General features: G+C 37.2%; 1 protein-coding gene across 2 annotated transcripts; it reads left to right on the top strand.

Annotated features, from left to right (window-relative positions):
- Window positions 1-997: 997 nt before the first annotated feature.
- On the top strand, window positions 998-13,141 carry CPR14 (cuticular protein 14). Of its 2 annotated transcripts, XM_018510670.1 has the most exons (4): window positions 1,000-1,102; window positions 8,226-8,362; window positions 10,771-11,045; window positions 12,725-13,141. In XM_018510670.1, the coding sequence occupies exons 1-4, from the start codon at window positions 1,088-1,090 to the stop codon at window positions 12,727-12,729; spliced, it is 432 nt and encodes a 143-aa protein (XP_018366172.1). In that variant the 5' UTR covers window positions 1,000-1,087; the 3' UTR covers window positions 12,730-13,141. The 2 variants fall into 2 exon arrangements, with proteins under 2 accessions (XP_018366171.1, XP_018366172.1); XM_018510669.1 differs by lacking the exon at window positions 12,725-13,141 and having other exon boundaries at window positions 998-1,102; window positions 10,771-11,086.
- Window positions 13,142-15,167: the final 2,026 nt, after the last annotated feature.

The following is a 15,167-nucleotide window of genomic DNA, read 5'->3' on the forward strand; positions in this document are numbered from 1 at the left end:
GGTAAACACAAAATATATACGCGAAGAAATATACGTGCCGACCGTGTTAGGATTATCATTTGTAGGTGGAATTCAACAAGCGGCTTATCAGCGACTAGACACGCGCGCATAAAGTATGCGCTTCCCGCGTGCATGTATTATCCTGACGTGCTATCGCGCTACGTGTCGTGGCGTTATGAATGGCGCGAGGAAATCGCTTCCACGACGCGACGCTACGCCGATGTAGCCGTAATCGACCTAGACATTGCCGTCCCTACGCGTATCTCAGGCGCAATGCGCTTTGCTCCACTTCGCGGAATCGCGATTGTACAATCGCACGCGCAAGTTCAACACTATTTCCGCGGAAGAGATATCGATTTACGATGAGACTATGTTTCTAATAACTGAGATTTTTTATGCATAAAGTGTCAGTCTGGTCGTCTGATATTTTTTTTACAAAAAAAATTAGATTACGTTTCCCTATTATGTCTACGCATAAAATTATTTCAAATAATTATGATGTAAAGCGCCTTAAAAAGTCCCAACTGCGATGTTTCGGATATAATACACTTACGATATGGTTTACGTTTCTATATTGTTTCTACAGAATAATGTATTTTTCAAATTAATGTAATTTAACTTATGGTGAAAAATTCAAGTTCACGATTGTAATTATTTTACGTTTCGCCTTCTTCCTGTCTCTCTCTCTTTTTGGAGAATATAGGCCGGATGTCCGATCATCAAAAACCATACCGGTATCGATCTAAACCGTTCACGTGCGCGCGACATGCGGAGGGGGCGGGAGGTGGGGATCAACAAGCTTAGAGGAGAAGAGGGAGCGGATGAAGAGGAAGATGGAAAAAAACGTACGGAGTCTCCACTCTTGATTCATCCCATCAAGCATTTTTCCGAAGATGCACTGGTCAGAAGAAGAAGTGTATTGTGAAGAGAGGGCAGGGATGACCCCTTTCACTGCACCACGTTGGCACCGTCGCGTATATAAAGAGCCGAAGCGTCTGACGAAGAAGCACAAGTATTACCACCAACCCATCTGCATCTCAGGCAAAGCTCCTCTTCATCGTCTCGGTGCCTGTGTGACAGAGAGATTATGTATACTATTAAGGTAGGTACGCGCATATTACTCGCCGAGTGCCGCGAGTTGGGTCCAATATCGTTGTCGCGAGCGGGCCCTTCCTTCGCGAGAATACGTAGGGAGTGCAAATGAGAGAAACGGGAGAGAAAGGCAGAGAGAAAGAGAGAGAGAGAGAGAGAGAGAGAGAGAGAGAACATGAGGGAACTTTTGCCTCGAAAATTTCGACTCATCTATCTTACGCGAAAACGCGTCCGCGAGGCGACGTTAGGTAACGACGAATGTCAGGTCCCTCGGGTGAGAAGAGACGTCCTGCAGTCATGAGATTAGTTTAAGTCGCGACGTGTGTGTGTCGGACCAGACTAGACTAGACGACTTCGAACTCACGCGCGATTTGTTGACGGCGATATGGGATGACATTTTGGCGTGACGACCAAGGGTTGCGCAATTTTCATTGCACATCTTTCACTTTATGTATCTCATATAATTAACGACGCTCCGACAAGATATCGTTTTACAATCGGGTTAAGTCTGGTCGCGATAAACTATCGATTATTAATTAATTGATATTAATGAGCTATAACATATAGCTAAGCTTAAAAATGTTTCGCGTATCTTATAACTTGCATCTCTCGGGAAAAAGAATTGGTTTTTAGAGCAATAAATGAAGGCGGATATCAAGTATTATAAATTTAAAAAAATCTCTTGTTTTCTCGTTAAAGCTTGATATCTGCTTAAAAAATTTGCAATATTTCAAAAAGATGCGTAAAAATCGCACGTTCTACGTAGCTAAATTTAAAAATGTTGCACGTATCTTGTAGCTATAACTTATATCGCTCAGGAAAAAAAATTGAATGACGCGTTCATATACTATTTCCAAGACGATAAGAAAAGACGAATATCGCATATTATTGATACGAGGAAAGTATCTCTTGTCTTCTTGTTAAAACTTGATATCTCCTTAAAACGACGTAATAGAGTTCAAAGAGGTGCTTAAAAATTCTAAACGTTTTTTTAAGCGATTTTTTGCTCCATGTAAATGTGTGTTTTCTTTTAATATTTTCAAAGCAAATCATAATGCACAGTCAATAATTCGTAATCTAAAAAGACGTCACACATCCGCGAACGATTAGTGTAACAAGATTTCATTGCACGCGAATCGCAAGCTTATCGGTAAATAGAGAACGTTAAATCGCTCTTTTGGCGAATTATTAGGGAGTTTTCGCAACAATGTGAATTCAGATACGGTGAACGCTAAAGTCATGTTATCCTTTTCTGAATTATTTGTTAAGAAGAAGATAGCCTGACCTTAACGTTCACCGTATCTGGATAAACGATATTGCAAAAACTCCCTATTATAAGAAAGAGACTACCGTGTGTGTTTCCTATTTTTTTCCTCTCTTCGCGTCTCGCCCGTGCTCGTCGTTCGGAGGAATAAATTTAAACGATCCTCTCCTCGGCTCGCGCATTCGATATCAGCGGAATTTTTCACGAGTAGAGTCGTTCGCGGAAACGAACCGATAAACTTTGCGCGACTTCGGCAATTTTTCCAGCTCCGCGGGCTCTCGTATATTAGTAAATATGAAATACGCCGTGCGCGCTATCAAGTAAAGAGCGACGTATCGGGTGTGCGATGTATATGTAATATGTATGCGCCGTATCGCGCACGAGGACGGATCGTGCGTCGGAGAGAGAGAAAAATTTCTTAAAACCCGGGGATCGCTGCATTACATTCGAAAATGCGCCGTGCGTCTCATATAAGTCGCATTTCAGAAAATGCGTGCGTTTCTTTTTCTTCCTTTCTCTTTCTCTTCTCACCCGTCTCTCATTCTTTCTCTCTTTCTCGCGTCGCTACTGGAATATTATTACCTCTTCAGTTTGAAGATACAGAAATTTTGTTACGCGGGGAGAAGTTTCAAAATTCAATACAACGTTTCTGCGCTCGAAAATAGGGACAAGTGTTAAAATACGTTTTGCGAATTTCCGCCCGATCGAGATACAGATCATATTCTTATCTTGCGTTTAATGCCCAAATTTGATTCTGTCTGACGCGGGATTATATGACGCCTGAAAACATCTAAAATTAGAATCAGACAGTCGGGTTTGGTCGGATATGATATGGAATAATGAGTAATTATTGGCGTCAGTGCCCTCCTCCAGTAATTTTGCATACGTTAAAGCCGATTGAATTAAATACCGTACGTTACAAAAGATTCATCTAAAATAAGAAAGTAGTTAAAAATATATTTGTCACATTGCGATGTGCGGTACATCACCTCATTATGTCATCTGTCGCGCGTACATCTTTTTACGGTTTCTTCATTCTTTTGCAAGTCGTTGCCTCTTCGCCGTCTAATTCGCAATTCCATGTTACTCCTGATGGTTCTGTCTTATACTGAGACTTTAATGTTCCCAATAGCCACCTTTACATCACTTATTCTTTGTTTTAAAATGCATATAGCATTATTAAATTGACGTAAATTAATATAATTTGTGATGTTATCAGCTTTAGTTTAATCAGATTGCAATTCAAATCCGATAAATCGAATCGACGCACAGTTTATAAAACTAAAAAATGTATTTAGAAACATTAAAATTAAAAAAATTACATCGCGGAATATTATTAAACACCAAGATCCTTATCTCTTGACCGAATACAAGTTTCTTTCTCTTATTTGACTTGAAAGGATTGCTTCGTAACACTGTAAATTGTAAGACTACACTGGGTATCGTCAAGCGACGTAATAATAATTCAACAGCTATTTGAGGTATCTTTCACAAAGTGTGATGTAATATGTGGCGCACGCATGCCGAATAAATGCAGAATTGTGAATATATAATTGCATTGTAACAAATGGGACACTTGACAGACGTTACATCACACAACGCCTTCTTGGCGACACCTTTTTCTTCACAAATGATAATTGCCGGCGTAAGTATTCTTGGAGTTTCGGTACGCGTATGTACATTACGGTCTCTGCCATCAAGAAAAAGAAATGACTCGACAGCCACTACTTGCACGGTTCATTATTGGTTAATCATGATTACTTTAATACGTTGTGAGATTTGTTTAAAATTAGACGGTGTATTACGTTTTCAAATTTATTAAAATATACGTTGAGTAAATGCAAAAAAATATTCATACACGAGAGATTTTTATGAAAAAGCCGTAGAAAATAAACATTAATTAGCAATTTATTAACAAAGAAAAAATTAAATTTTACATTTCTCAAAATAATTTTATCTAAAAAGATGTAATAATTAAAATATAAATATAAACATATTAATAATAAGTATAATTATTTTAATAATAAATGTAATTATCTTAATAATAAACAAAAGTGAAAAATTGTATTTGAATGCACTGCACACACTGGATATGTTTTATATTAGTCGTAAATTATGAAATTTTCCAGAGCGGCTCCCCAAAAAAAATATTTAACACGATACCTTGGAATTTCCAGTTACATGCTAACAATACACGTGCGTGCACAGTGTGCAGATTTTTCAAGGCGGATACGCATTTAATACGTTATGCAGCGGAAGCGCATATCCGTATGTTCCCGTATGGCGTGGAGAACGTCATTGAAATCGGATTTCTCAATGTCAGCTCATCGAGTAAAGGCATATCGATTTCCGCGGTAATCTTCAATGAAGGCGACGCGCCACAGAAAAATCACCGTCTCATATCTCACTAATCATATTTCATTACCATCGCGTAACACAATCGGCTACACCGCGAGATTATTTTCAAATTACAGCGTCATCCACGCCGCACGCTTACGAAAGGCAAATCCTGATTACTGTCGTTACGTACGTAATCAAGCACACTGTAAAGATCAACATTGTTAGCAATCTTAAATATCTCGCCCTGAGGGGCAAACGCGAGATTCCGATATGCTCTTCGATTTTCATATAAAATTCAAGCAGATATTTATACGAAATTTTCACACGTGAGTGGAAAGTTTGAGAGGCGTTTTGCTCCTCGAATCTGTCTCGTCGATGAAAAAGATTCGAACGGAATTCTATTTACAGCTACGTTAGAAAACCTATACGAGAGGAGTGCTCGATTTTCATCTTGAATTCGCTTCGTACATGATATACATAACTTCGACGTTTGCTATCGAATGATAAACGACATCGAGAGAGCGGTTATCGATCTCGCAAACGATCTTGTCGTTGAACGCTTAAATCGGTCGACGAGGCACTCAACATCGGCCGCTCTTTCGAACGAGCGTGCATTTCTTGCGCGATTCTGTGACTTTATGTCAGAGAAGGCAAGAAGCTGCCTTCGTTCCTCTCCCGCTTTCATAATTCGTCGCGTTATTACACGTTGCGCATAACTGGTGCTTCAACACGACGACGTCGTCATTGTTACGATCATTCTCGCCGCGTCTTGCTTTTAACCACAGAGATTTTCCGCGCTCTGTCGTTTTCCCGATCGCTTAATAACGGATGCGTTGCCGATCAATTAGCATTTCAGATAACGATTCGTTTGCCGAGATAATCATTACGTGAGCGCGAGGCGTGAAACAATCCAGCGGCATTCGCGCAACCGGTCGAAAAGAGAGGAAAAAAAAGGAAGAAAAAGAGAAGATGATCTTGCGCGAGCCTGGCAGCGCCTCGGGATGCACCGTAACGATCATTAACAACGTCGACCTTCTGCCTCCCTCGAAATTACGTGTATCGAGAGGCAATTAGCAGTTCTCCGGTTGGCCGGTTAACGGGAAAGCAAATGTCGATTCTCGATATAAGCACGTTTGCATAAGTAGTTTTCTCGACGAAAGTTCGTGGCCGCAAAAGCAGACTCATTCCGCTGTACTCGTCGAAAGTATCGATCTTCCTCGATTGGGGGATGGAAAATGTGGAAGGATTAAGCTTTATTTTACGAAACTCCTGTGGATAGCGGTTTTAATTATCCCTCCGAGATACTTGCAAAGGACCCTAATCTCAAATTCAATCTTGATTTCCCTCGGAGACGGACGAAAAAAAAAAGAGGATCGATTATAACTTTATAGATTTGAATGAACGGTCTTCGATAAAATATTACGAAAATTGTGGTGACTGAGAAGGATCGATAATCTTTCCCCCTGCTTATATTACTCGCGAATGCACCGGTGATTTTCTATCGCTTGATTAACGCGAGCGATGCTGCACGAAAATCATGGACTATTGTAAATTGCATATGACAGCTTCGTTAATCCAACGAGCTTTGCTCTTTAATCGCTCGTTGCTCGATTAACGGGAAATCAATCGAAACGATCCTGTGATGCGCGTTTCATCGCGTGACATTCGCGTGTGTTTAAATTGAAATTCAAAAATCTGGCTTGCACGGCCGAAATCCGCAAAGCTAACTATTATTAATTGGAATTAACTGGGAGAGTTTGAAATTAGCGAATCTGCTTCGAGCGCGCAGGAAAAACAATATCTAGCGTGCAAAAACGATTATATAGTTTGCTCCATTATATTTCCTCATAAATGGATTATTTTACACATATATGTAAAAAAACAATGAATCAAATGTATTTAAACTAAAATTACATACAGAATTATTATTTCGACTTGTAACTTTGCTCGTAGTTGGCGCTCTTTCTTACTTACAATTAGTTAAAGACAATGAATTTCAGAATAAAATAAATAATACAAATATTATCATATTTTAACAAGGAGTTTTATAAAGTAAAATTTTTTTTGTGTTTATAGATTTAGCAACTCTTGTCAAAATAAGTACTCCATTTTATAGTATTACAGTTATAACGTAAATACTCTATTTTAAAGTTTTTAAACAATTTTGCATAAGAATATTGTAATACATGCAATTTTTTAAATTTTGTAAATTTTTTAATTATAAATTCTGTTTTACGTTTTTATTAAGTAAAGCATCGAAAAAGCGGCGAACAAATTGAAACTCGTTGACATTTGTAACACGATAATTTTGCATATCATGTTTTAATAAGGAGTATCGTAACATTTCAATCATAGATTTAGCAATTAAATTTAGCAGTTGTCGTCAAAATATAAGTATTCCATTTTAAAGTTTTTAGGGCGCTTAGACAATTTTGCGTAATAAAATATCGCAACATGTGTATTTTATAGTTGTAAATTTTTTAATTACAAATTCTGTTTTAGTTTTCTAAAAAAAAAGTAAAGTAGCGAAGAAGCGGGGAACAAATTAAAACCCGTTGACATTTGTAACACGATGATTTCTGATCTTCACTCCTTGCCTCCTCTCCCCCGCCGCGGCTGGATTAAAGCCTGATGAAGTTCGTGAATGAAATTATACGTTCACTCCGCGCGTTCATGAGAAAAACGGGCGCGTTGCTCAGCACCACTTTCGTCCTGTCATTACACGCTGTATTTCATAATGTCATTTGAAACTGATGTAACCGTGCCGTGCAGTTTCTAAGCATTATCGTCCTCAGTTGCCCTTTGCAACCGTGCCCCGCACACGTATACAACACGTGCGCATGCACGGTCGACCTAGTTCTCTCGTGTACTTTCACGAATTCTATGAATATTCGAGCAAGCCAAAAGGTTTGGCGATGTCGAGCACTGTCACACTATTGTCCGCGGATCGTCCCCGTATATTCTCACAATACGCGAAAACTCGAAAACACGCCGGGACTCGATCTCGACTATCGTCGATCATTTTCACACCCAGGAAATTGGAAGGGACCTGCGAAATATTTCGCTGTCTAATCATATTGCTGGAAATTATGTGCTCTGCGCTGAACGTTATAATTACTTTTTATATAACTTTTTTTTCCATTTCCATTTGTTCCTGGCAAAAATCCCACGATTTTCGTTGCGGGGTGTCATGATTGGGGAACCGTGGGGATTACTCGTTCAACGCGATAATAAAACCACGAACCTCGCACGTTTACAGTTCGGTCAATATTGGGGCATTAAAGCGACATTATTCGCGCAGCGTGCTAACAGCAGCTAGATTTTTCACACTCACGAAATGCGAGTTGAAATTCCGTGAGTTCTAGCTGTGAATTTCGTAGCGTCACTTTATCTCGCTTATATACACCTGCGAATGCGAATGCGAATTCTTTTTAATTTTGTAAAATATTCGACCTTAGAACTCAATAATTTTGATTTCGCAAATTTAAAGTATTATTGGACGATTGATATATGAAATGATTGTTGACAGGTGTTGGTGGCGGTCGTACTTTGTACGACAGGCACATTGAGCGCACCCCAAAGAGGACCAGTAGGTGGCTCGGAAAAAGATGCGGTAATTACATCTCAGCAGCTCGAAGTCAACTTTGACGGCAACTATGTCAATAAGTAAGTTATGACATTTTTGATACACACTTTAATGGAACTTTAATAGGGGAAAGTTGCTGACGGCGTACCGGTTGCCTAAATTATCTTATTATTTTATATTATTACTTAATATAGACAACATTTAATAATAAAGTTACGAAATGAATGATAAATGAGTAACATAGACAAAAATTTAATAGATTACATCTTGTTTTGCGCATGCTAAAAGCACTTCAAAAAGTCGGATACAACTGCTTGATGATAATTTATGATCAATTTGTGTAGCTGATAATAATGTAATTATATCATTTTATTTTAAATTTTTATGTGTTCAGAAAAAAAAAGATTTAAAACTGGCTAATGACAAATTACAGTTAAATAGCTGTTTGTCCATGAGACACCACGTGCGATCATTAACACTACCTACGCATGACTTACGCGGACAGACAGCTATTTAATCATAATCTATAATTAGTTTTAGACCTTATAATTTTAAACCTTTACATCTCAAAAAGTACTGTTTGGAACAGAAAATGGCAAATACTTTTTTAACTCAAATTTTTGAGAATTTTCTTACAATACAATTTAGGCGTCCAGTTATCTAAATCGTATTTTTTTTAGCAGCATGTTATAAAAAAACTATAGAAAAACTTATAACAAATTTATTTGTTATTGGTTAAATAATAGATACCAGAAACATCAAGTTACAATGTTTATTTGAGTATAAATCAATACCAAATGGAAAATACTAATGTATAATAAAAAATTACTTAAGTGGTACGCATTCCATAACTTTCCCCTAAGTCTCCGTTTAAACAATTTTATTAGAACACTGTCGGAAAACAATTTAAAAGAGAAATACTTTACTAATTATTAAAAGGAATAATGCTTTATTTAATTGAGTATGAACATACTCAATCAACATAGCAAAGTGACGAGAGATGAACGAGTTAAAAATTTTCTCTTCATCATTTAAAAAATCGTGCCATCATCGACGAATCCGCCGTCATTAGTGAATCAGTGACTTCGCGAAAATTTCTTTTGTAACGTGAACATTCCACGCGACCCACGCAAATATTCAAATCCTTTTCGCCTACCGACCGCATACGAGGAAGACAATCGATACGGAGATGGTCGACAGGTACCTGCATACATCAGATATCTGATGACACTAGTTTATCGGCGCGCTGCCAATTGTTGCCCACGACAATCTGCCTTCTGCATAACTTCATTGTTATGCGCGAGTGGGAGCATTTGCTACTGTGCCGAGGACTCATCTCCTCCTATCGTTTCTCTTTTTCGTACCATCTAATACCATCCGAGGCCGCATGACGTCTTTTGCATCTACATACGAATTGTGAATGCATTCATCAATCGATCGCTGAAACGATCGCTGATGACAGCAGAAATTTGGTTTGTTCTCGTCTGTCATTCTAATTGAGCTGTCAAATTATGAACTGCATTCGATGAATATCTTGTCTTTCAGCAGTAAAGATATACACTTCAATAGATTATTTATATTACTAAAGTTATTTTTTATTATATTAAAAAAATGAAATTTTTTAGTTTATTTTTAATAATAACAATTACTTTATTACTTACATATATGTATATATTATTATTTATAATCATAAACTTTTCTACAATTTATAATATATTTTATTTATTTTAAAATATTTAATACAATAAAATATTTCAAATTTTATTATTGTTTTATTATGTATTTTTTATATTAAATTTTATTGATTATTACTTAATTTTTTAAATTTTATGTAACAACATACAAATAATAAAAAATCTTAGATTTGTGTTCCTATTTCTTTTCGCTTTTTAAACTTTGTTTTTCATTCTTTTTAAATTTCTCTTACATATAACTCTCTTACGTGTACCTGTTAAAGCCGCACAAAAACTGTAACTATAGATACTGAAAGAAGCGGACCAGTTTATGCGGAAAGATAAATACGTAACGAGTCGCAGTTGAATCTAATAAGTTAAATTTATCAAAATTCTCAAGTTTTACAGAAATGACATTCACATAAATTATTATACGCAACAAAAGCTATTATTACTATAATTAGACATCGAGAGCGAACCTACCGAAAAACTGTATCGATTTGATGTGATAATATCGTCGTTTTACAAGTGATTTAAATACTTCAAGAATAAAATCCGTTGAATAGACTCTCTGAAAAAAAGATCGCACGTTAACTTAAATGATAGAAGACAGATAATAACGGGATTCGCGAACAGCTGATGTGACATACGAAAGAGATTGTATAATAAACAAACTTATCGCATGTTCCACACACACAGAGAATGATTTTTTTTAACATCACGATTTCACCGCTACTTACATAATTCCTAAAGTTTAAATAAAAACATTTGTCTGGTGTTGTTTATTACTATGTCACATGTCGTTTATTCCGCAGCTTTGAGACGAGCAATGGGATCAGCCATCAGGAAAGAGGCGAGCCAAAACAAGTGGAACAAGAGACACCAGTAGTCTCGCAGGGCTCGGATCAGTATGTGGCACCAGACGGCCAACAGGTCAGCATCAATTGGGTAGCGGACGAGAATGGTTTCCAAGTGCAGGGCTCCCACATCCCCACGGCGCCGCCTATTCCACCGGAAATCCAAAGGGCGCTGGAATGGAACGCCGCTCACCCCGAGGAAGACGATGGCGGTCAGAGACCACCAGGAAGAGGTGAGAATCGTCGTATCGTTAAATAATGAAGAATCCTGAACTCGTGTTCGCGTCAGTGTCTAAATTATGAGATTAACACAAAAAAGACAATGATACATCCGTCGGTTTGACACAAAAATGACACTTCGAGACTCGTAAATATTAAACAAAATTTTTTTCTTAATATCTAATCACGATTTAATTTCACATTAAACAGCTAAATAGAATTTTTTTAGAATGAGATTTTTTTCAGTTTCAAAAGCAAAAGCAAATACAACTTTTTCGTTCATTGTGAGAAATATGCGAAATTGCGAAACATGCTCGCACGGAATCAATGTACAAGATTTATCGCGAGGTCGAGAATACAATTAGGGGAGATTAATAATCAAGCGTGTGACTTCAAAAGGCACGGTGTTTGAAACAGCGTTTCTACCCCTCGAGGGATATCACTCGCGTAACCGCATCGCGCCGCACGGCAGAAATGAAGTTTCTTTGTGTCTCAACCGGAGGTTTAATTAATTTCGTAATTGAAAGAAGCGCCTTCGTCTGGAGTGGACGATTAAACAGCGCGGTTTTTCTTTTTTTGTTTCGCTCGCTAAAATTCCGCCGTGCGATTCTTCTGCGTAAAGGAAAACGGTTGACCGAAATAACCGAATTACCGCACGACGGAAGACACACGACTTTCGGGGGATAAGCCGGACGGCAAAAAAGTCACAGCAGATCCCGCCGTGAAATTGATTTATGTCGGACTATTCCGATCGTCGTTTCTCCCTGCAGCCCGTTTTGATCAAGCAGCCATTTAAATTTCCCTGTGCGTTAAGCGACGCCTCATCCTCTGTTTCCGACAAACAATTGAGGAGAGGGGGTGGGGATAAATCAGTTTACTCAATCGCAGTTCGGCGGCTGGCAGTAGCTCACCGAGACTCGCTGTGGCACCGTTTAATTCACTTTGGTCCTGAACTCGAAATTGAAATTGGCCCGAATACGGGCGCACCGGTGAACCGAAAATATCTTTGTGGCGACCGTGTACTGGGAACGAAAACAATTTCGGCGCACGTTAACCGCTTTTACGGAGTAAAATCTGGTTATTTCGCTTACGGGGGAATACGTGCTGTTGACGTCGGAAGACTTTCATATTTTCTTAATAAATAAACGTCCAGCTCAGAACCCGATTTATAAAGAAACGGATCCTCTTTAAGATAGGTTACGAGTCACGACAGGAGTGTAATTGTTAGTGTCCCTGTAATCTAAATTTCTTCACGCGCTTGCCACTATCTTAAGACTATGACACACGAAAACAACACTTAAAAGCAGTAAGACGTAAGCGGTAAACAAATCAACACATTTTAGATTTTACTTTGCCTTACATTCTTTATGATGATTGTTCGATTCATTTTATTACTTACGTCTTATTGTATGTATTGCCAGCCAGGGACTTTATATTTTATCTTAAGTTTCGCATTTAACTTCTTTTAAAGCTAGCTTTTTTTAGAAGCTTTAGATTAACGATTTAATTTACAAAATCAGTTTGTATCTTACTGTCACGATTTCTTTGTCTATACATACACAAAGTGTACATAATAAAGCGTCTTTCTGTAATTGTATTATTACTAGCTTCCGTAATGCCACCGACTCTCTGCAACGCGGCTACGTTAAATATTTCAGGCACCGCGTTCTTCACAGTCTCCCTTCTGTTGCAGGTTAATCAGCCCAACTTTACCTCAAACGTGACCTGATTCCGAGCCAGCTTGCCATGGACAGAACCGACCCCGAGCTTTCGAAACGCAAACACAAATAAAAATAAATATAGTGTGGTATATTAATCTAGGATACAAACGTAACACGAAGACAAGGCATGAGACACCGGTCTATAATAAGCTATGTACTCCCGAGATGATTCTTTATCTTACCTTGTATAGATGAAAAATAAAGCGCACTGTTCAGCAGTTCATCGAGGCAGAGAGATGCTCGTGCTCCGATGCACGCGCGTCGTCTCCGCACGCAAGAAACGAGAACGACACGCGCGTGCGAACCCTTCATGCGTGCGTCGAACGTTAATAGTATATATGTATACTTAACTTGTGATTTTTGTATATAAATAAAAGCGTTTTGCCCAAGTTGGAAATATCTTATTTTAACTATAATTGCTTCCTTTGCTTGTTTTCCATCTTTGTTATCCACCGCTATCCCTTTTCCTCTGAAAAAATTAATAATATAAGAGAAAGCTAGGAAAGGAAATAATAATATAATAATTAATTTTGTTATATAAATTGAAATCAATTCACATTTCTTTAAATATTACATATTACTTTTCATATTTATTAGCAGACTGCGATAACATTTGAATTTTATATTACTCTCTGAACCTATATCTTTCTTACTATCTTGTAATAAAACTTTTCTATGGATTTATTTTCTTTCTCTTATCGTATAGTAATATCGTAAAGAAACTCCGAGAGAGGAAATGGCGCAAGCGTTCTTTGGAATAGTTCTTGAGCCACTTTCGATCGCGCAAATTGTTTTCTGGCTCTTTATTTTTTACGAGAACGTGCGTTCTCCAACGTGCGTTCTCCAATAAGAACGTTCATTCTCCAGTCTGTTATTTAGATATCGGGCTTCTAGAATTGCGTGCGCACGGATAATTTTACGAGGAGAAGAAGTTCCCGCGTTTTACAAACGATATGCTTCATATTGGCCATAAAACGACATAAGTATAAGCGAATGCTAAATAATAGCCAGAGTGCGCGCGCGCGCCATAAAAATGTTTCCTCTTCATGCCGCTCGCTCTCGCCACAGAAAGGTTAAAAACTGCAAGTACGTCTTCGCGCCGTTATTATGCAATTTTGCCTCGTGCAGATTTTCAATCTGCCCATCCTCCGGAGTAAATGTTACATCGTCGGGCACAAGTGAGCCTGGCATACCTGCCAGCGAGCCTCACTTCAACAATGAGCGTTAAATAAAAAAAAGTCAATAACTTGAATCGAGGTACTATTATATCGCAAAGAGTGTCGCGGGAAAGCTCCGGCTTCGGTTTTTAACGACCCTTCTACGAAATACATATCGCTATGATGCGTATCCTGTTACGGGTATCAGGTACATTTATGGCAACTGACAAGGTAATTCAATAGTGAGTAATGAAACTGCGTTACGCAAGCGATCGAAGAAAACCACTAAAATGAAATGTCCAGTAAACGTGACATAATTCTTTCTGTGTAATAACACATTGCATTTACCTATACCATTTCGATAATAAATAGCTTTCGATTATCTCGCTTTCGTCAAGCTTGTGTGTTTTTCATCGTAATTCAAATGTGTGCGACGTACATTTACATAATTAAAACATTTATACAAAAATCATATAGACTTCAAATATTACAATTACGTTTAAATGCTTAACGTTGCAAATCGTTTTTATTGTTGCGGAGAATAATCTTTTTATAGGATAAATTTATTTCAAAGAATGTGTGTGTGTGAACGATTAATGATATTTTCGATATCTTTCATTAGAACTAGAATCGATTAGCGATTAAAATTGAGAATTAATGAGTAACTTTAAAGTAATTTTCTAAATATTTTGCTATTTCAATAACTATTTAATATTAACATCTTTTTCGAAAAAATTGCTATTCCATATGAACATTAACTTTAAAATTAATTAAGCTTTAATATATCTGCATCTTTTTTTGATTATATGTGCACTTTTAGAAAGGGGAAACGGAAAATCAAAAGGAAAATACAAGCTGATTTTAAAGTCAATGCTGTAATATTTTCAAAAAACAATGGTTAAATATGTATTAGACCTACAAAATTAGTCCCTGCAAAGAAAATTAAATTTGGAAGTATGTTTAATATTTATACTTCAAATAAACTATATAGATATGAAAGTTGTGTGAATAAGATTATATTTTTGTTTAATAATACATTTTTGTAGTTTATTTATTTTATTTGTTATTATTCTTATTATTGTTAAAAATTAAAATTTAAAAAAACTATAAAAAATTTACATTTTTCTTTTATAAGTACTTTAAATATTCACAATAATTTATGCAAAGTTTGATTTCGATTCACTGATTAGTTACAAAGATATAAAAAACAAATAAATATTTTGTTTATTTATTGGACAACTAATTCATGCATCGCAAT

Source organism: Trachymyrmex cornetzi, unplaced genomic scaffold, assembly GCF_001594075.2.
Source record: "Trachymyrmex cornetzi isolate Tcor2-1 unplaced genomic scaffold, Tcor1.1 scaffold346, whole genome shotgun sequence".
NCBI classification, from domain to species: Eukaryota; Metazoa; Arthropoda; class Insecta; order Hymenoptera; family Formicidae; genus Trachymyrmex; species Trachymyrmex cornetzi.